The sequence below is a fragment of the Vulpes lagopus genome, chromosome 6, assembly GCF_018345385.1.
Source record: "Vulpes lagopus strain Blue_001 chromosome 6, ASM1834538v1, whole genome shotgun sequence".
Taxonomy (NCBI): Eukaryota; Metazoa; Chordata; class Mammalia; order Carnivora; family Canidae; genus Vulpes; species Vulpes lagopus.
In genome coordinates, this window is record NC_054829.1 from 47,323,096 (window position 1) to 47,344,552 (window position 21,457).

At 42.9% G+C, this 21,457-nt stretch overlaps 4 protein-coding genes across 10 annotated transcripts in view; 3 read left to right on the plus strand and 1 right to left on the minus strand.

The window, feature by feature from the left end:
* POLE2 (DNA polymerase epsilon 2, accessory subunit) overlaps positions 1-299 on the plus strand; it is a 31,695-nt gene extending 31,396 nt beyond the window's left edge. For all 6 annotated transcript variants that reach the window (XM_041759209.1, XM_041759210.1, XM_041759212.1 and 3 more), the window contains one exon: positions 144-299. In XM_041759209.1, the coding sequence (XP_041615143.1) occupies positions 144-162 (19 nt within the window). In that variant the 3' untranslated portion in view covers positions 163-299. The remainder of the gene's footprint in view (positions 1-143) is intronic.
* Positions 300-8,124: 7,825 nt separating this feature from the next.
* Positions 8,125-15,914, plus strand: DNAAF2 (dynein axonemal assembly factor 2). The gene is made up of 3 exons (XM_041758804.1): positions 8,125-9,960; positions 13,230-13,373; positions 15,080-15,914. The coding sequence occupies exons 1-3, from the start codon at positions 8,140-8,142 to the stop codon at positions 15,578-15,580; spliced, it is 2,466 nt and encodes an 821-aa protein (XP_041614738.1). The 5' UTR covers positions 8,125-8,139; the 3' UTR covers positions 15,581-15,914.
* Positions 15,915-16,486: 572 nt separating this feature from the next.
* On the minus strand, positions 16,487-19,961 carry MGAT2 (alpha-1,6-mannosyl-glycoprotein 2-beta-N-acetylglucosaminyltransferase). Its single transcript, XM_041758805.1, has 2 exons — positions 19,816-19,961; positions 16,487-19,525 (listed from the first exon to the last, which is right to left on the minus strand). Exon 2 carries the CDS (start codon positions 19,469-19,471, stop codon positions 18,131-18,133), a length of 1,341 nt encoding a protein of 446 aa, XP_041614739.1. The 5' UTR covers positions 19,472-19,525; positions 19,816-19,961; the 3' UTR covers positions 16,487-18,130.
* Positions 19,962-20,057: 96 nt separating this feature from the next.
* Positions 20,058-21,245, plus strand: RPL36AL (ribosomal protein L36a like). Of its 2 annotated transcripts, none has more exons than XM_041758806.1 (2): positions 20,058-20,161; positions 20,811-21,245. In XM_041758806.1, the coding sequence occupies exon 2, from the start codon at positions 20,842-20,844 to the stop codon at positions 21,160-21,162; it is 321 nt and encodes a 106-aa protein (XP_041614740.1). In that variant the 5' UTR covers positions 20,058-20,161; positions 20,811-20,841; the 3' UTR covers positions 21,163-21,245. The 2 variants fall into 2 exon arrangements, with proteins under 2 accessions (XP_041614740.1, XP_041614741.1); XM_041758807.1 differs by lacking the exon at positions 20,058-20,161 and adding an exon at positions 20,685-20,706.
* The last annotated feature ends 212 nt before the right edge of the window (positions 21,246-21,457 follow it).

Here is a 21,457-nt window from a genome sequence, read left to right on the forward strand (position 1 = left end):
TTATTTTTCACCCTGTCCCCTTTTGAATTTGGAACAATATGCATGTAATGACTTTATTTTAAAATTAACTAAAACTAAGTACTTAGAAATGTACAATAACTTAGGTTTCTAATAGATTTAATTTTATGAATTTCTATTTTCAGCAAACTTCAAGGTTTTTGAGATTCTTATTAGAGTATCTGAAGAAAGAAAATTCATCAGTTTCTAATTAATTTTATATTTATGTGATTTTGAGAAGTTCCAATAAAAGTATGATAAACTCTAGAATGCTCTTAAAAATGTATTTTATGAAATTTTGGTATTAAGTTATAATAAACATGGTACACTACAAAGTTTTACAGCAAAAATATTTTCTGCATTGTCTTAATAGAAAGTATGCATGAAGGTCTAATTCTGATTATACATTTATGTTTAAAAACTGAAGTTTCATTATTTCTAGATTAGCCATATGTTAATATTCATTTTAAGAAAAATACAAGTATTTAAGATTTTCTGAATCCTTATTTTAGTCTGATTTAGATTTTTATCACCATAAGAATCCTAATTCAGCAATTTTCAAACTGTTTAAATTTCAAGTCACAGAATTTATTCTAGTGATAGTGAAAACCTTTGTGTCAGGATATTACTAAGCTAATCATTTCATAATTATATTTTGGGACTGGAGATTTAAGAACACAGAGTCCCCATTGATTTTACATTTAGTAGACGCAGTTTATTTTGAAACACCATGTTTTGCTATTTGGATGTGATTACTTAATACCATCCTCTTACTTGTCTTTTAGTTTACAGCATTGTAGTAATAGCCTAGAAATGAAACTGAATGACAGACAGAAGTTGTTAGGGGTACAAAGAATGTTTCAAATGTAGGAGTAATCTTATTATTACAAAGAGCCTGGATTGGAAGACATGTCTTTGAAAGGAAATTAGCTTTTTGGGGGAAGAGAGACTGATAAGAAATAAAAATGACATATTGAAGGGAAGATTTCTCAATGGAATTTAATCTGAATGTAGTGATAAGTGAATTAGTAGTTAAGGGTGAAGTGGTAATTTGAGAAGCGGTTTGAAGATGGAAAATTTGGGGAGAACATTAGTTCTGATGTTGCAAGAGCAAGACTGAGTTTTAATTTCAAGAATAGCCTAGAAACCGTTAAAGATGAAATCAAGGCATAAGTTCAAAAGCTATGTTGCTTGGAAAATTTACAATCTGGGCCTAGAAAGTGGTAGTGAAATAAACATTTCAAGGTTGTTGGCCCAGTTATGAGAACCAGAGCTAAATATGAAAGATGACGGGTAGGAAGTTATAAATGGAAATTGATACAAAGTGTTCCCCTCAATGATTTGTTTCTCAAGATGAGCTTTTTTAGATCTTTTTATATTTAGTGGCTAGAAAGACAGGGTGCATTTAAGACTTAGCAAGGTGAAGTGAAAATGAAGCAAGGCAGTCAACTACAAGCAGGTAAGTTCCCAGGACCAGGCAATAAGTGTTAGACTAAGACAGGAACTAGAACTGAGTGGGAATCTGCATCATCCGGAAATGAAAAGCAGAAGTCTGAAAGATGGGGCAGCAGAGGAGCAGCACTGGGAGGGTATCCTGCACTTCTGTTTTGGGGAAAATCAGGGAGGTGCTGTGTTCCTTGACTTGGTGCTTAATCAGCTGTAGCATGGCTGACCTCACTGCCAGAAATCTGAGTATGAGGCACTGTCATGAAGGTGCACCTTACAGCAGGGTACAGGTGGATCACACAAGGAGACAGGCATGGGTCAGATTTCTCTACTGTGAGAAAACCAATACTTGGTCTCATATGGGGAAACCACAGGAAATGCAGACTGGAACACACAGGTGCACGAAAGGGCAGACTGGAACACAGGTGTACCCACGGGCCTGCTGTTCTGCTTCAGCCAGTTGCAGTCAGTCATGTGGGAAGCCCAGCCTAGGTGACCATTTTGGAGAAATCTGAATTTGAGGTAAAGCATCCTAACTTTTCATTTAGTGATGATTTAAATCACAATCTGTATTAATGAAGACATGATTACAGTCTGGACTGTGCCCACGAAGATTGCTTTCTCTGCCTTATAAGCACAGGAACTCAATCTTTCGTTGTATAAAATATACCTATTAAGTAAGAGGAGTTGAGTCCCAATCATTCACCGAAATCTGTTGTGTAATGTTCTATGTCCTCTTCTAATGGTAGGGAATGCTCAGAGCAGACAGGTAAGATTAAAACGGAATGTTTTGATTCTTTGTTTTTTTTCTTTTCAACTTAAATTTATTCATGAGAGAGACACAGAGAGAGAGGCAGAGAGTCCATGTGAGACCAGTCTGGGGACCCCAGGATCATGACCTGAGCCAAAGGCAGATGCTCAACCACTTAGCCACCCCAGGAACCTCAGAATGTTTCTATACTGACCCTGTGCACATTCATGGGTTTTCTGTGTAGGCCACCCTTGATATGCAACCAGTAAGGCTCCACTTTTATTGTTCTTGATACTTGGGGCTTCATTTTTAGACCCGTCTTCTGAATAAAACAGAGGGTCAGGTTTGGACTGAGGTTGTAAACCACTGCTCTAATGCTTTATTCATTCATTCATTCATTCATTCATTCATTCATTCATTCATTCATTCAAAGAGACACAGAGAGAGAGAGAGAGAGAGAGAGAGAGAGAGGCAGAGACACAGGCACCATGCAGGGAGCCTGACGTGGGACTCGATCCTGGGTCTCCACGATCACGCCCTGGGCTGCAGGTGGCGCTAAACCGCTGTGCCACCTGGGCTGCCCTGCTCTAATGCTTTAATGTACTGTTAACATTTACCATGCTAGGCACTGTGCTAAGTGTTGATTATTCACTGTGCAATTTAATCCCTACTGGGTCACCATTACCTTTAATTTGTACATGAAGAAAACAGGTACAGGGAGGTTAAATAAGTTGCCAAGGTCACACAGCTGGTATAGGTCAGAGCCAAGTTGGCTCCATATCATATGGTCTCCTCTCCATTTCCTTACTGAACAGTAATTCTTGTACCACATTACGGAAGGTATACAAGATCATCTATCTAGAGCTCTGTTCGTTCTATCTATCTATCTATCTATATTTATTATTTTTAAATATTTATTCATAGAGAGAGAAATAGAGAGGCAGAGGGAGAAGCAGGCTCCATGTAGGAAGCCCTACGCGGGACTCCATCCCGGGACTCCAGGACCATGCCCCGGGCCAAAGGCAGGTGCTAAACCACTGAGCCACCTAGGGATCCCTAGAGCTCTGTTTGAAACTGACAGTTGAACTCATCAGTGGGTTAAAATTAATAGGTCATAGCAGACAGAAAATTCCAGTGTTAAGTATCGCTTCAGGATACTGTTGTTTCCGTTCTGTGCCAGTCAGAGGTTGGCATGTTCTATCAGAACTTCAGTCACTTCAGTAGCTGTTAGGCCATCCACTTTGGACCTCTACTTCCCAAAGGGAAGTCTTCTTGCTGGCATTTAAAAAGATCCCAGTTGTGAGGTACCTGGCTGGCTCAGTTGGAAGAGCATGAGAGTCTTGATCTAGGCGTCCTGAGTCGGAGTCCCAATGTTGGGGGTAGAGTTTACTTTTAAAAAGGGGGGGAGGGGATGGATGCCTGGGTGGCTTAGCAGTTGAGTGTCTGCCTTCGCCTCAGTGTGATCCCAGGATCGGGATCAAGTCCCACATCGAGCTCCTTTTGTGGAGCCTGCTTCTCCCTCTGCCTGTGTCTCTGCCTCTCTGTCTCTTATGAATAAATAAATAAAAGCTTTAAAAAAAAAAAGATCCCAGTTGCAGTATTTGTTGAAAAATAAGATAAAGAACTATGGGCCTGAATATTCACATCCTTCTCACCCAAAAGGCATTCATATTTTAATAAGGATAGCCTTTCCTCATTGGATATATTTTAGGCAAGAGATGTGTTTTGAGCACCAGGGCTTTTCCACAATGCCATACTGTCTTTTATCAAGTAGCTTCTTTTGGGAAAGGGACTGTCACAAAAGTAAAATTTGGCAGTGGGGTGGTGGGGAGTGGGGGTCATGGGGGATGAACCTTTCTTAGAAGATCTAATGAAAGCTTAAGGGAGGGACCTCTAATCAGAAAAATCCACATATAGGAGCACACGGACACACATAATTTCACGGCGTTCAGGAACTCTGAAGGTCATTCTCATTTCTAAACAGCCAGGTGTAGTCTGTTGTCATATGTGTACTATGATGTGTTTATATTTGGAAATGCCTTTAGGATGAAACTTTGAGGTTATAAAGGTAACTTATGCTGAGACCAATCACTGGTTATGTTCACTGACCATCAGGATTAACAGAGAAGGATACAATTCTATGCATCTGTCACATGTTTTAAAGACCTAGAAGTCATCTTTATGCCTCAAAGCCACTTCAGATATAAATCTTTGAGACCTAAATGACAAGTTATTTTTAAATTTTTTATTAATAAACAAGTTCATAGTTTAGAAAAATTAAGAGACACAAGTAATCATAAAAAGTTTTAATGACCTGCAGTTCCACCACCAGAGATAATGTTACTATTTTGGTATGTATCCTTCCAGATTTTTCTCTACAAATACATTTTTTCCTAAAAAAGTATCTTGGGTTAAAAAAAAAGAATTTGGGATCATACTATACATACTGAACTTATTTTATTTACTGTATTATATTCATTCATTAAATATATGAGGACCTAACATGTTCCAGGTAGGGAGGAATCCAGTGGTAAATAAGAAAGGCAAGGTCATTTGTGTACCTTCAAACAGCAAATGTGAACCATGATGAAAATAAAAACAATGGGCAAATTTAGATGGGGAGTTGGAAATGGGAAAGAGATGTCACAGAGAGCCACAAAAGTGACATTTAAGTTCTTGAGATTCAAGGGCCTGTGCACAGGCTCCCCAGGAGCAATGGAAGTTGTCATGGAGGCCAAGGTGTAATGATCCAGGGGTTGAGTATGGAGATGGCTAGGGATCAATGATGGCCTTATAGGCACAACTAAGAAATTGGGATGTGGGGTTACTGAAAGGCATTCAGCAGATCTGGTTTTCAAGATCACTAAGGTTACTGTGCGGAGAAGAGCTTGTAAGAAGGGAAGAGCTGAAGAGACGAATCAAGAAACTACTACAGAAGTCTGCGATGGAGACAATTCAGGGGCCCAGACCAGAAATGGAAGCTGGGGATGTATTTGGGGTGTGTAACAAGAGACCACAAGCCTTGGTAACTGAATAGTGGTGCAGGGTGGGGGAAAGAGGAATCAAGGATGACACACAGGTTTTAGGCTTAAGCATCTGGGTGGACTGTAGTATTTACTGAGGCTGGGGAAATAACAGGTTTGAAAGGGGGAAAAAAAAGTCAAGATTTCTATTTGGAGGGGTGCCTGGCTGGCTCAGTCAATAGAGCCTGCAACTCTTGATCTCTGGGTTTAGAGTCTGAGATCCACGCTGAATGTAGAGATTACTTAAAAATAAAATCTTAAAAAAAAATTTCTATTTGAAGAAATTTGCCTACTAGATACCTCACACATCCAGGTGGAGGCATCTAGTAGGCAATGGCATGAGCCTAGAGTTCAGAGGTTAGGTGTGACTGGAGATAAAATTTTGAAGTCACTAGGCTCATCCCACATGAGATCCATGAAGGCAAGGATTTTTTTTTACAAGTACATTCAGACTTTTATACTGGATTCTAAGATACATTCATACAAGTCCCCTATCATCAGTGTATACAGCTCAATGAATTTTCACAAACTGCACATCCTATTAGCAATACCAAGATTAAGAATCAGAATATTACCCTCACCCCAGAAACTTGCTCCTGCTGCCCTCCAATCACAATAGCCCACTCCCCCTCAAAAGGATAATCACTAACCTGATTTCTAGCAGATTTACTTTGACAAGCTTTGCATATTGTATAATGGAACCACACAGGTGTATTATTTTGCATCTGGTTTCTTTCATATAACCTTGTTAGTAACATTTGTCCACACTTCATTCATGTCCATTTTGTGGATGTATACATTTTATTTGTCCATCCTACTGTTGATGAAAATTTGGGTAGTTTCTACAGTTTATTACAAATAGTGCTACTGTAAATATGCAAATGCTAGCATATGTCTTTTGACACGGATATGTGTTTTGGTTTTATTAAAAAAATATTTTGTTTATTTATTCATGAGAGACCTAGAGAGAGGCAGAGAGACAGGCAGAGGCAGAAGCAGGCTCGCCGAAGGGAGCCTGATGTGGGACTCTATCCCAGGACCCTGGGATGACCTGAGCCAAAGGCAGGCACTCAACCACTGAGCCATCCAGATGCCTGGGGTATATGTTTCTACTGGTTATATATCTAGGAGTAGAATTTCTTAGTTATGAGATACACACTAAAGTCAACAGAAGTTTTCTAAAGTGATCCATCCAATAGACACTTCCAGCATTCGAGAGTGCCAGCTGCTTTACATCCTTGGAACACAATGATTTTGTTTTGTTCCAGTGCCTAGAATAGTGGCTTACCTATATAGGTTGTAGATGCAGCAAATGTGCAGTATCTGATGGAAGAATGAATCTGAACTTAGATGACATTTCAAGCTGTGAGCCTGAATAGGATCATCTGGGAAGAAATACAATTAGGAGGGCTGATGAACAAACTTTTGGTGACTCCTACATTTAGAGAACTGGCAGGAGAGGAACAAGCAAAGGAGGAAAATGGGAGAGCATGGGTGGAGTTCTTTAAACCAAGAGTAAAATATGTTTCAAAGAGGGGGCAGTCAACTGTTTTGAATTCAGCCAAGAGATCATAAGAGGAGGGCAGAGGTTGGGAAAGGAGTTAGAGTTTTGGTCACTTCAAACCTGAAGGACATAAACATTCAATCATTGGAATGGAGACCTCAAATGGGCAACTGGAGATACCAGCCTGGAATTTATGAGTATAAATATATTTGTGAAGGAGAGACTGTACATGGAGAAGAGATAGGGTCCCAGCCTTGAGGCAGTTCCACTTAGAAGTGGAACAGAGGCAGACACCTGCAAAACAGACTATATACTGTCTAGTGTCTGAAGAAGTAGGAGAGAAACCTGGAAAGTGTCTTGTCACTGAGGTAATGCCAACATCAACGGTGTGCAATGCTGATGAAAGTTTCAACAAAGTGAGAACAAAAAAACAATCACTGTATTTAACAACTACCAATTAATAACTACTTAAGTCAGTAAATATTATTCTAGAACATCACCTCTGAATGCATAAAATCCCATGTGTGGCTGTATCAAAATCTGCTCAACCAGTCCCATTACTGAATTCTTGGATTTTTCCCAAGCCTTTAGAATCATGGGAAATGTTGCCTTGAGCACAGTCTTAGACTTGAAATTGCTAGATGAAAGAAGCATGTACCTTCTAAAGAATAGCCAGCTATTCTCTAGGAAGGATGTACTACCACCAAGGAAATACAGTAATTGTAAAAACAGCCTTTACCATTCAGATAGGTAATATGTCGCATCTTACATTTGCATTTTTATTATTAAAGTCTCGGGGTGCCTGGTTGGCTCAGTCAGAGAGACCTGCAACTCTCGATCTCAGGGTCCTGAGTTCCAACCCCAGGTTTGATGTGGAGATTACTAAAAAGAATAAACTTTAAAAAAAAAAAGCCTTGTATGTTTATTAATCATTGGTTACTTATGAATAGCCTGCCCATATCCCTTGCCCCAAATGTGAGTTGTTATAGGGCAAATTGGTGAAATGGCCAGAAAACTGAAATGTTGGTTTGGTAAAGTAAAAAGCGTAGGCAAGCTTAAACTTGAGTTACAGCTGGTGAATAACGTTCATAAATGCTGGAAATTACAGTTACTATGACAGTGATTCTGCAAAAGTAATTGCCCCATGGCACAGGTGTCTAAAAACGCAGTGAGTAGAGTAGTTGGTTGATTTGAGGAAACTCGGAGGCTATTGTGGCACTTCACCATCCCTCTCCAATTCCAGCCCCTCCTCCCTGCTGCTGGCGGTGTCACTATGGCAACGCCCACGCGCTGCCCTAAGCTCGCTGCTCTCGCCGGCGGTTACGGAACTCGGCCGCCCCACTCTCGCAGAGCAGCGCCTCCACGACGCGTCCCATCCAGCTGGTCTCGGGTCGCTCTCCCCCCGGCCCGGGCGCGGCATGGCCAAGGCGGCAGCCTCGTCGCCGCTGGAGGACTTGGACCTGAGCGGAGAGGAGGTCCAGCGGCTCACCTCGGCCTTCCAGGACCCCGAGTTCCGGCGAATGTTCACCGAGTACGCCGAGGAGCTCACGGACCCGGAGAACCGGCGGCGCTACGAGGCGGAGATCACCGCGCTGGAGCGTGAACGCGGAGTGGACGTTCGGTTCGTGCACCCGCAGCCGGGTCACGTCCTGCGCACCAGCCTCGACGGCGCCGGGCGCTGCTTCGTGAACGTGTGTAGCAACGCGCTGGTGGGCGCGCCCAGCGGCCGACCGGGCCCCAGCGGCGCGGCGGCCGGCAGCCAGTGGTCCCTGCCCTACAGCCTGGCCCCCTGCCGCGAGTACGCGGGGGGCCGAGGCACCCGCTACATGGTCTACGACGTCGTCTTCCACCCCAATGCGCTCGCGCTGGCCCGGCGCCACGAGCGCTTCCGCCAGATGCTGGACGCCACGGCCCTGGACGCCGTCGAGAAGCAGTTCGGGGTGAAGCTGGACTGCAGGAATGCCAAGACCCTGAAGATCAAGTACAAGGGGACTCCGGAGGCCGCCGTGCTGCGCACGCCCCTCCCCGGGGGCGTCCCGGCCCGGCCCGAGGGGGAGCCGGAGAGCCCTCTCCCCGATTTCCCCTACCCCTACCGGAGCCCGGCGGTGGCCGGGAGCTCAGAGGTCCCCCGGCCCCGGGCGCCCTCCCCGCCGGAGGCGGTCCTGCACCCCGCCCCCACGGAGCCTCGCTACAGCGTGGTGCAGCGCCACCACGTGGACCTCCAGGATTACCGCTGCTGCCGGGACTCGGCCCCCAGCCCGGTGCCCCGGGAGCTGGTGGTCACCATCGAGCTGCCGCTGTTGCGCTCGGCCGAGCAGGCGGCGCTCGAGGTGACGGGAAAGCGGCTGTGCCTCGACTCCAGGAAGCCGGACTACCGGCTGCGGCTGTCGCTGCCGTACCCGGTGGACGACAGCCGCGGCAGGGCGCAGTTCAACAAGGCCCGGCGACAGCTGGTGGTCACGCTCCCCGTGGCGCTCCCCGCCGCGCGCCCGGAGCCAGCCGCAGCGCCGGAAGAGGCCGTCTGCGCGGCCGGAACTGACGGCTCGGCGTGCGCTTCCGCTCGCGAGGGGGCGGTGGGCCCGGCGGGGGCGGGGGCTGGTGCCGGCAGCTGTGGCCGCGACTGCAGGCCTCCGGGGGCCGCGGACGCCGCTGCGGAGGGGCCCGTCTCCGAGCCCGAGGAGCGGGACTGGGACGAGCCAGCGGGGCGGACGGCGGGCATCGAGGAGGAGCCGCCTTCCGTAGCAGGAGACTCCCCCGGGGACGGTGGAGGAGGCTCCCCTCGGACCGCGTCCGGGAACCGTGACAGGGGGTCTGCAGGAAGGGGCAGCGCGCGTGGAGCTCTCAGGGCCGAGACGCGCGCGATCGGGGAGGACGCGGCCCGGGAGCCCTCGGACCGAGCCATGGGTGGTCCTGGGACCCGCGGCGGGGAACCTCTGTGTCCTCCTTTGCAGTGTAATCAGGATGAAGAATTCCTGACCCTGCTAATTCAAGTGCCTCGGATCCAGCCGCAAAGTCTTCAAGGGGATGTGAGCCCCTGCCGGTACAAATTATGCTTCTCCACCCAAGACTTAGTTTATTATTCCTTCTTTTTGCAATTCGCTCCGGAGAATAAATTGAGTACCAGAGAACCTGTGGCTAGTATTTCTCCAAGCAATGCGGTGATAGAACTGGCCAAATCTCCAGAGTGCCATGGACCTTGGAGAGAGTGGTATTATGGTTTAAACAAGGATTCTTTGGAGGTAACAGTTCTTTCTAGACTCTTTATGTTTAAAGATTCCACCCCCCTTTTAAAATTTGCTCTTATAATCGACCCTGGAACAACACAGGTTGGAACTGCCTGGATCCACTAAATAAGCAGAACTTTTTGATAAATACAGGACAATACTATAAATGTATTTTCTCATGATTTTCTTAAAAACATTTTTTTCTCTACACATAAGAATACAGTATATGATACAACATACAAAATATGCGTTAATGGACTGTTATAGGTGAGGCATCCAGTCAACAGTAGGCTATTAGTCGTTAAGCTTTGGAGGAGTCAGAAGTAGTAGGTGGATTTTTCAACTGTGGGGGTCGGTTCCCCTAAACCCTCTGTTGTTGAAAGATCAACTGTATACATACTTGTTAACGTTAACATCAAGATCAGCTACATCTCTGTGGGCAGGTACTCCAGAACTTAGGGCTGAGCATTACCTAGTTTACTTAGGACATAATTTGCATGAATAGTGTGTTCTATTTTAGTTGCTACTATACTTTTTAGGTCATTGGAGTTCTTGAATTTCAGATTCAGTACTCCAGTACTATGGACTTTTTCAAAAGAATTGATTGATTGATTGATGCAAAGGGGGTGATGGTGCAGGGGATCCTGGGTGGCTTAGCGGTTTAACGCCAGCCTTCGGCGCAGGGCGTGATCCTGGAGTCCCGGAATCCAGTCCCGGGATCGAGTCCCACATCGGGCTCCCTGCATGGAGCCTGCTTCTCCCTCTGCCTGTGTCTCTGCCTCTCTCTCTCTGTGTGTGTTTCTCATGAATAAATAAATAAAATCTTTAAAAAAATTTTTTTAAAGGGAGGGGGGCAGAGGGAGAGAGAGAGAAGCAGACGTCCCCTGCTGAGCAGGAGCCTAAGCTGAGCTCACCCCAGGACTAGACACCTGGACATGAGCAGAAATCAAGAGTCAGTGCCTCAACCTGCTGAGCCACTCAGGCACCCCTCTTGATAATTTTTTTTAAAACTTTGTGAATTTTAAGTTCTAAGAAACTTTTTAAAACTCATAAATTAACAATTGGTGGTTTTCATTGAGATATGTATCAGTGTTACATGTAATTTTTTTTTTTTTTTAGCTTTTAACAGATTCAAGGGTTAAGTTCCCAGAAATGAAACTAGTTGCACAGATTATATATATATGTTGAGAATTAAGTTTTTAGCCTTGGGCTTTAACTTGCAAGAAATTTTCACTCCTTCCTGTGATTTTCTTAGATACTTGATAATAAGTTCCACTTTATGAGGGGTATGTTCTGTGAGAAGTGATTAATTTGAAACTCTCCCAAATGGTAAATAAATAGCCAGGGTGAAGTAAGATACTTTGTGAGAATATGAAGTTGATTATCTGTTTATATTATGAGAAGGGGGAAATTTAGGAAAGGGCAGTCATTTTCTAGAATTGTTTTATTTATCTATTAATTTCTAAAGTTTGAGTAATCTCTACCCTTCTCCCCGTCATGGGATTCAAACTCACTATGGGAGATCGAATTGCATGTTCCTTGGACTGAGCCAGCCAGGTGCCCCTGTAATTGTTTTAATAAATGTAAAAGTAACTTAAAAACTGGGAAGAAAGTTTTATGGATAAGCAATTGAAAGAATACCTAAAGGCTATTATTTTAATTTGATTTTCTAGAAGACTAACCTTATTTTACCAAAGAAACTAGACCAAAATGGGATTAGGGCAAATGTGTTTTCTATCTTTGATACCTGAAATAGGTTTATAATTACTTCATTAATCATCACATTTGGTAAGGCTGATGGGACCATAATAATCAGTTATTTGTCTTTATATTTCACGGTAGGATCTAAATATTAAAGTAAAATTTTAAAAAAATCACAAGAGTAACGGGTGGATAGACATATATAATGATTATATGCATTATATGAAAATAATTTTAAAGAGACTGATTTGTGACTGTCAAGGTCAGAATTGTTACTTTACACATAAACAAGTACAAAATATTTATAAAACAACAACAAAAAAATAGATTTATAAAGTCCTAAATATTCACTGGAAATTTTCCTAGAGCTTTAGGACCACTAAATTCAGAATCCTGTAAGAGTAAAATCAGTCATCAGGATAGGCAACTTTATGCAAATACTTTGTTTTAATCATAACCATTTCTATTATAAACATCATTTTTCCTTGGGCTAACTAAAAACCAAAGTATTTGGTTATTTTTGTGCAGTTAATGTGTCTTTTCCAGAGGCAGGAACCTTAGAAATGATTTAATTGGGGGATATTTCTCTAATACAGTTGTTCTGGACTTTAAAGTAATAGCGAGGAAATTACTCCAAATGTAAGATTTTTCTGTACCCAGCGTTCACAGTAGGTGTTCTTAAGTTTAAATACTGTTTAATGTAAGAGAACCTTAAACTTGTCTCTTTCTGATTTTGCCCTCCTATTTGGACTAAATGATGAACTATTTGGTAATTTATTTTTATGGAAGTACTTTTATTTTGGGCAACATTAAACTGATTTTATGAATTTTAAATATGGTTATCCCTTCAACATCCTAACTATATACCTATATTCACTTGACATGAATATGCACAAGTTGGTTTGTGTTTGGGAATCTGGCGAAAGTGATTTATGCGTTTCCTAATTATAGTTTGGAAATCTTTCCATGTCATCCTCTTGAAATCTGCCTCATTCTTTTTTTTTTTTTTTTTTTTTTTGAAATCTGCCTCATTCTTATAAATAGCTATATGCTAGTGTCACAATGGATTATCTCAATGTGTAAAAATAGAATATACATCTCTTAAATAGTATATTTGGCTCTTGACTGGCTAAGAACTAAAAGGCAAACTGGTCACAAGATTTGAATGAATTCTGTCCTATATATTTATTAGCTATCTCATTAGGAAGTATTCTAAAATTAAATTACATTTTATATCTGCAGCTGTATTTATAGCTCTAGAGATGATGTTATTCTTCTAATAAAATATTAAGAGAAAAAAAGGAGAGGAAAATACCATTTGTAAGTACGATTATCTCAGATTGTTAACAAAGACTTAACAGAAGGAACTAAGACTTTTTTCTTTTAGGCTCTTCTGTATGTATATACTATTGCTATTATTACTGCTCTGTACAATACAGTTTTCTTCTGCCAAGACAGCATCAGAATAACATTAAATATTTTCAAAGTATAATCCTGAAGTATGAACTTGTATGAGCTGTTTTTAGATCAACTGTGTCAAGAATGACCTATAAAGCAGAATATTTTGTCTCTTTTTATTTTAGGAAAGGCTATTTGTCAATGAAGAAAATGTCGATGAGGTTCTTGAAAAGGTCCCGAGCCCTCCACTTGATCAGCCAATGACTTTAACCCCACCATTAATTGAAGTTCTTGAGGTTACTGAAAGTAAGATTCATATTCATGCTAAGGTAAGGATTTGGTGGCCTTTGTAGTGATTTAGGACAAGGTTAAAGCCTGACAGAAAATTTTTGATTTCTTGATAGCATAACTTTAAATTAAATGTTCAGAATGGGGACACCTGGGTGGCTCAGTGAAATTAAATGTTCAGAATGGGGACACCTGGGTGGCTCAGTGGTTGAGCGTCTGTCTTTGCCTCAGGGCGTGATCCTGGGATCCCAGGATCAAGTCCCATATCAGACTCCTTGCTGGGGAGACTGGTTCTCCCTCTGCCTATGTCTCTAACTCTCTGTGTCTCTCATGAATAAGTAAATAAAATCTTTTTAAAATATATTAAAAATGAGGGGATCCCTGGGTGGCGCAGCGGTTTGGTGCCTGCCTTTGGCCCAGGGCGAGATCCTGGAGACCCAGGATCGAATCCCACGTCAGGCTCCCTGCATGGAGCCTGCTTCTCCCTCTGCCTGTGTCTCTGCCTCTCTCTCTCTCTGTGACTATCATAAATAAATTTAAAAAAAAATTTAAAAAAATAAAATAAAATATATTAAAAATGAAAAAAACGTACAGAATGGCTGGGAAGACAAGAGGAGTAAAGACCTTTTTTTCTTTTTTTTTTTTTTTAAATTCACGTTTTTTTTTTTTTTTTAAATTTTTATTTATTTATGATAGACACAGAGAGAGAGAGAGAGAGAGAGAGAGAGAGAGGCAGAGGGAGAAGCAGGCTCCATGCACCGGGAGCCTGATGTGGGATTCGATCCCGGGTCTCCAGGATCGTGCCCTGGGCCAAAGGCAAGCGCCAAACCACTGCGCCACCCAGGGATCCCGAGTAAAGACCTTTTTTGCATGTATTTTATTATGTGCCAAAATGTTGTGGTTCATTTTCACAAATATCTCATTAAATCCGGAAATAACTTTCCACTGAGGAACAGGGAAACTAACATTTGGGAAATTGGAGTCCTACTCTAGAGACAAGTCTTTTTGACTCTCAAACCATGGGAAGGAGCTATATGATTCAGTTTGCTCATTCTTTCTAGTTGAACCTTAAGTTTGGTTATTTTTAGTCTTCAGTATTGGACACAGAAATTATTTACTAACTAGCACAATTGACTTATATATATGAATTGGGGAGGAGAGTGGCTCTGGAGAATTACAGAAATTTAAGAAAATTTAAGAAATTCAAGAATGTCTTTATAAGAGTGAATACTAAAGGGTTTATAGGCCAGGATTATTTTATTCTGAAGGAGATAAGAAGTCATTGAAAGGAATTAATCAAGAATTAGTGCCAGGTTTGCACTGTCTGTATTGTTAAAAAAGAACTGGCAGCATCTGGAAGAGGACTTTGAGGGGGAAGCCTGGGAGCCTATCTGCAGATCTGCAAGCATTGTTCCCTAACAACTTTTTTTTCTTAAAGAGTTTACTTATTTATTTACGAGAGACAGAGAGAGCGAGCGAGACAGAGAGCGAGAGTGAGCATATACGAGCAGGGGGCAGGGCAGAAGGAGAGGGAGACACAAGCTCCTCACTGGGGAAGGAGCCCAACATGGGGCTCAGTCCCAGGACCCTGGGATCATGACCTGAGCCGAAGGCAGATGCTTAACCCACTGAGCCACTCAAGCACCTCACAACTTAAAAAAAACAAAACAAAAAAAAAACCATTTCGAGGGAGTACTACAATTTATTTTTTTCAAAGATTCTTAATTTGTTGTTTCTCTTGACATAGTTGCAAGAATGTAGTAACTCTGAGCAGCTTCATGAAAAGGATGAAAAAGTCAATGAAGGAAGTCATCTAACTGAAAATAGAGAACATCCTGCCACCTCAACAACTGATTCTGATTCATCTATAGCAGATAAAGTACTAGAAACAGACAGTTGTGGTTCGGTTGTATGCTTGCAACAAGGATCTCTTGATGTTTCTCACATGGTATTTGGAAAGTCTCAGCAACCTGAGTCAAAAATGGAACCTGAATTTATAAAAGAAAAAAGTCTTGTTTACCCAAATGAGGAAAAAGATGATTTAAAAGAACCAGTAATAACAGAAGAGAAGGAATTAAATGGAGATGACCGATCTTCATTACTAAACAAAACTACAGTGCACAATTTACCTGGTCTCAGTAACATAAGAGAAATCAATACACAGGACGGTAGTGTGCAGTTTATTAAAGATCATGTGACTCAATGTGCATTCAGTTTTCATAATTCTTTGCTATATGACTTGGATTAATTCTATATAATTTTAGAGCTTAAAAGTTATGAGTAAAAATTTTTTAGACTTAAAATAGATGATCTTCCTGTTAACTACTATCTTGAAGTATTCAAGAAAATATAAAATTAAAATTTGCAATTTTGACTCTAATGGGGAAACTGGAGATACTTATTTTTTTGCATGTAGAGTTTATACAAAGTTTCCTTAATTACAGGGATTTTTGTGATTCCTCTGATGTATATTTTTTCTAATGGACAGTTAAACATTTAGTTTTAATACAACTTGTATATATTTGCTTGTTTGTTTTTGGCTTCTTTTGTTTACCATTACTTTAATAAAGTTTCAAAGTAAATATTCACTAAGTTGTGTCTGTTACAAAAAGTAATTCTCAAGAATGCAATTAATTAGAAATCAGTATGTGTGTGTAGGGGGTAGAATCTCAAAACTGTGCATTTATGTTTCACTAAATAGGATATATTTATGCTTGAAATAGGTTCTTAGAACTTTACTAACAAATACTAATCATCCAATCACAATACAAATACAATGAATAATATTTAGTATTTTTGCTTCAACTGTATTAGGTGTGTCACACACACAAAATAAAGTTATATAGTGATGCCTTTGAAAATTCAACTTCTTGAAAGATGTTTTTGGAAGTTACAGTATTAAGACCTTTCTTGGTTTTACAGAATACATTTATGAATTTTTTTAAAAGCTTTTAAGGAATCTCTACATCCAAACATGGGGCTCGAACTTACAACCCTGAGAGCAAGAGTTGCACATTCCACCGACTGAGCCAGCCAGACACCCCTACGTTTATGAATTTTAGAACATGAAAATGGACAAAAAAAGCCAGTGTTTTCATCAGTTTCTTTTGTAATATCTAAGAAAGGGCAGCAGATAATATATCTTAACAGTGGCTAAGTTAATATTTTTATTGGAGGCCAGGAGAAAATCCAAATAGACTTTTTCTCACAAAAATTTTTAGTGCAGCATGAAAGAAAATGTAGAAAGGAAATTTTTTGTTGATCTAATCGCTGACCCCAAAGCCATGAGCTGACGCACCTATTTCTGATTCAAAAGAGCTACTAATTCAAACCTCTGGCCTAAGTTCATCCTGGAAATTAACTAATTTCTCTAGTTCTTTGAACTAGCTCTTTCAGAGCACCAAAAGTTAGTAGAAAGCCTGGCAATTCATCCTGATTTACATTTATAACCCCTATAAAATCTGGAACGAGATTGGGCTGTGAGGGGAATATAAAGGTAGCTCATAAAGCAAAAGAATTATTTGTTCCACCTACAACGACCATATGCATTTCTCAACCATAATAGGACTCTTATTTGATGAAATAATTTCAAAATTGTCCATTTAATACACAATATTCTTAAACTGAAATGATGTCATAGCTACACAGAAATTAGACTGAGTAATTTCTGATTGAATGCAAGCAATTAAACTTCCACATTAAATATGGAATAAATATTAAGCATGTTCCTTATTATTTACCATGTCCTTTTAAAAAGTATGATTTCAGTTAAAAATAAATTGGCACTAGAATAGGTTTCACTTTGGCATGACTGAACTTTCTATCATTTCTCGCTTTTGAAAACAATTTAGGCTGTATTCACTTACACAGCAGCTTTTTATTGTTCATTATCTGTGCCTGGCCAATTTGAAAGCCAGTTTCTTCCAAAGGGAATGCATTGTCAAGAGTGGGGTTTTCTTTATTTCAAACACAGTTTATATGAATATGATATACAAATAGTTCATATGAAGATGTAAACTTTAGAACTTCTAGAATACCTTCACTGAATTTTGGTGTAAAGAGTCAACAAAATTTATTCTGCAAAATAACTGGGAACCTTTTTATGCAAAAATGAGTATTTTATTTTGGCAGCACTAAAGGAAAAAAAAAACCCACTGTATTTCTACATTGAGGTGAAAACAGTGTTTAAACTTTCTTATCAATCAAATACATTCCAAAAGAAAGTGTGTTTTATGGAGGTTCCAAAGCACAGGCAAATCTTAACACAATAATACAGGAATCTGTAATACTGAAAATGTCTTTTCCGATAGGGTGTTTAACAAACATAACTTTTGAATTATAAAACCAGTGAAGTAATCCCTTCCTAGTAACCGTGTTGAGTGAAATTGGGCTTTGTTCCATTAATACTCTAATAATTCCGTTGTAATACTTTTTACTGCTAAGACACTTTTAAAGTCTGTACTTAAAATAAGTTTTGAAAGTCGAAAAGTGTACAAAGTTCCAGATAAAAAGATTAATAGATGCAATTTAAATAAAATTTTTCTTTTACCAATTAACAATGATTACCTTTAGCAGATACAGATTGAACTTTAAAACCCAACTCTCGAAAACTTGTGTTTAAATTTTAATCAGACATCGAAGGAAAAGATTACCATATTTGGACACCTTTTACAAGAATTTTTTTTTTCCGTATTAAAGCAGAAACCAGTTTCTAAACCCTTTTATTCAATTGTATATTCTGTTTGGACAAATATCAAAAATAGAAGACTGTCACTTTTGCTTTTGTAATTGTGATTTTTCACTGCAGTCTTCTATAACTTTTACAGAGTTCATGGTCCCTAATATCTCCCCACCCTCCATTTTTCCTAGGTGGGGAAATGGCTGCCACAAACTTTTCACTGATAATTAGAGTTTCTGGAAACAAGTACTGTTTGTTACTATTTAAGAGTGACTCAATTTGGGCACTCTGGGTGGACGGTTTACAGGTTTTCTTGTGATGCATACCACAGTCTCCAGCATGAAATATCCTAGGAACCTGAGGAACCAGCACTTTCCAGAACTTTGGAAGACAAGATACAGTTAAATATTGAAGAGTCCAGTCCCAGTTATAATCATCATAAGTACAGAAAGTGTCTGTGCACTCAATCAGCTTCTGATAGGCATCCCGGGTCAAGGCTAGACCCATATTGTGCTCTGTGGATTTCCAAGTTTTCACATCTACCTTGTCGGCAATGCCATGGAAACTTCGAATGGCCGTATAGGTCCCCAGGGAGAGAACATCACACTCAGGACACTCTTCCTGCTTTAACTTCCACATCTTTTTGAAGACATGGTAAAAGTCTGGGGCTAAATAGTGATCCTCCTCTAGGAAAAGTATGAGGCCAGCATAGTCTCGAAGAACTTTGACCCTTTCCCATACAAAATGCAGCTTCCACCACCAGTGGTGTTTGGTTTGGGAGAACTTGGCCTCTCTATAATGGCCAAAGGAGTCGGGATACTCAGCATTGATGCATCCCATCTTCAAAGCTGCATTCTTCTCCAGGTCTCTGGGGCAATCTCTGGGGTCGCTGCCTGGAAACTCGTTGGGGTACAACTGAATGCTGAAAGGAAAGAACACCTGCAGAACCGGACAGAAATCCACCCCAGCGATCAGCTGATTGATTTCTGTGGACCAGAAGTCATGGCTAAAGATGACGAGGACGTTGTCAATGCCCTGGGCTTTTCGGAGTGAGTCCAGCAGCAGTCTGAGGTAATCGGGCCGGTTATGCACCTGGACCACCAGCACCAGCTCCCGGGGTGCCCAGGAGCCGGCCTTATCTACATTCCTCAGCGTCTGGTCAAAGTTCAGCTGGTACACCAGGGACCTGTACCGCAGCGTCAGGTTGTCCGCCTCGGGCTGCGGGGCCGCCGGGACCAGAGGAGCCGCCGACTCGTTGGAGACCCGGCGGATGCCCACGGACACCGCAGAATGGTCCCCGCCCCGGCCGCCCGCACCTCGCGCGGGCTCGGCGTCCAGCAGCGGCGGGGCGAGGGCCTCGTTCTTCCTTTGTCGCCCATTGCTGCTCCAGAGGACGAAGCCGCAGGCGGCCACCACGAGCGTCAGGATCAGCACCTTCCGCTTGTAGATGCGGAACCTCATGGTCTCCAGGGCCGGGAGCGCGGGCGGGCGGGCGCGAAAAGGAGCTAGCGGCTTCTGCACAGAAGGGGCGGGCGGGTGGTGGCCGTCGCCTGGGCCTGTAGCAGTCGGTACTGGCCCCCGCGGCTGCCCCAGCTAACTCATCTCGGGTCCCGGGGGTCCTGGGGCCCGAAGGGTCTCAGTTCCCCCGAGCCGCCCAGGCTCCCCACATCCTCGCCTGGCAGCGGCAGCTCGGGCAGCGGCCCCGCCGCTAGGAGCCGCGGCTCGGCGTCGCCTCGGTCCTCTCCATTCAGCACGGGTCCCGGAAGAAGCCCCGCCGCGGCCCCACCGCACCCCCGCGGGGTTACCTGCGCCTCCAGCGGCCCTGCGTCCTCTGCTCTCTCATCCTTACGCGGGCCCCAGGCCGCCGAGAGCCAGCGACGCAGCCTCGCCCCACTCCGCCGGCGACCGTTCTGACAACCCGCGACTGGCCCGCCGAGCGCCGCGGCCCTCGGGCCCACACCCCTCCGGCCCGCCCCTGGGGCCGCTGGTTGGAGCTTCCCGGGCGCGTCCGGAGACGCCAGGCCGCCGCTGCCTGCTGCCTATTGGGCCGTAGCACTGTCGCTCACGCTCAGTTCCTACTTCCGCTTGGTCCTCCCTTTCCTGTGAGGCGCGAGCGAAGCGAGGTGAGGCGGGTGGACGCCGAGTTTCCCGGTAAGCTGGGGCGGGAGCGCCGGGGTCTCCGCGGGAGCCTCCGGTGCTCTGAGTCTGGGGGGGGCCCACCCGCCGCCTTGGCTTGGTACTTAGAGGACTGGCGTCTCCCTCGGAAGGGGCTCCTCACGAATGGCGGCTAGTGGGCCGGAGACACTAAGGACACGTCAGCCTTCAGGGCTGCTGACGGGTGACGGCGCTTCGGAGGGAAAGTGAAACCAGACTAGGCAGTTGCCGAAGGAAGAACTGCGGCGGCCGCAGCGCTGGCCGCACCCGAGCCGAGCCGGGATACGCAGGAGCTAGAACAGGGAGGAAGGGGCTGCGAGGAAGAGTCCACCACGGTGGCCGTCTCCGGGAGAGGAAACTGGGTAACCGCCACCGCTCAAGCTCCGAAGGACCCGGGTTGTAGGGGGAGCTGTCTCCTGGGCGCCCCTTTGCTGCTGCTCGTGCGGATTTTTAGTGAATCTAATCCATTAATGCCCCAAGCATTCCCAAAAGGCGTGCACTCTTACGTTTATGTATTGACTCCTATGTAAAAGGAGTACTTGGTGGGTTTATACATTACTGATAAATGTAACGTTTTCTTAAATTTTTAGAGCACTTTATTCAAAATGTTTAATGTCAGTTACTGTAATTTTAAATGTTTCACCAGTTTTCGTCGTGCAGACAACGCCACTGCAGAGATGGTCAATGTTCCCAAAACCCGAAGGACTTTCTGTAAGAAGTGTGGAAAGCATCAGCCTCACAAAGTGACCCAGTATAAGAAGGGCAAGGATTCCCTTTATGCCCAGGGAAAGAGGCGCTATGATCGGAAGCAGAGTGGCTATGGTGGGCAGACAAAGCCAATTTTCCGGAAGAAGGCTAAAACCACAAAGAAGATTGTGCTGAGGCTTGAATGCGTTGAACCTAACTGCAGGTCCAAGAGGATGCTGGCCATTAAGAGATGCAAGCATTTCGAACTGGGAGGAGATAAGAAGAGAAAAGGCCAAGTGATCCAGTTCTAAGCTTTGCGATTTTGAGAGGAAAATGTTGACGCTGTAGAAGAATTACGCATTTGAAAATAAATGCAGTGATACTTTTACTCAAATATTTTGTGTTTTCTTGAAATCCAAATAGAATCACATGCCTAACGTGATTCATAATTAGGGAAATGATAGCAAATTTGTCAATGAACTAAGATTTATCCTCTTCTCAAATTCTTTTTTTTTTTAACTTTTTTTTTTTTAATTTTTATTTATTTATGATAGTCACAGAGAGAGAGAGAGAGAGGTAGAGACATAGGCAGAGGGAGAAGCAGGC

Coding starts and splice junctions, on each gene's coding strand:
- DNAAF2 (XM_041758804.1), top strand. CDS start 8,140: ATGGCCAAGGCGGCAGCCTCGTCGCCGCTGGAGGACTTGGACCTGAGC. Junction 9,961..13,229: donor TAAACAAGGATTCTTTGGAG/GTAACAGTTCTT, acceptor TTTTTATTTTAG/GAAAGGCTATTTGTCAATGA. Junction 13,374..15,079: donor AGATTCATATTCATGCTAAG/GTAAGGATTTGG, acceptor CTCTTGACATAG/TTGCAAGAATGTAGTAACTC.
- MGAT2 (XM_041758805.1), bottom strand. CDS start 19,471: ATGAGGTTCCGCATCTACAAGCGGAAGGTGCTGATCCTGACGCTCGTG.
- RPL36AL (XM_041758806.1), top strand. CDS start 20,842: ATGGTCAATGTTCCCAAAACCCGAAGGACTTTCTGTAAGAAGTGTGGA.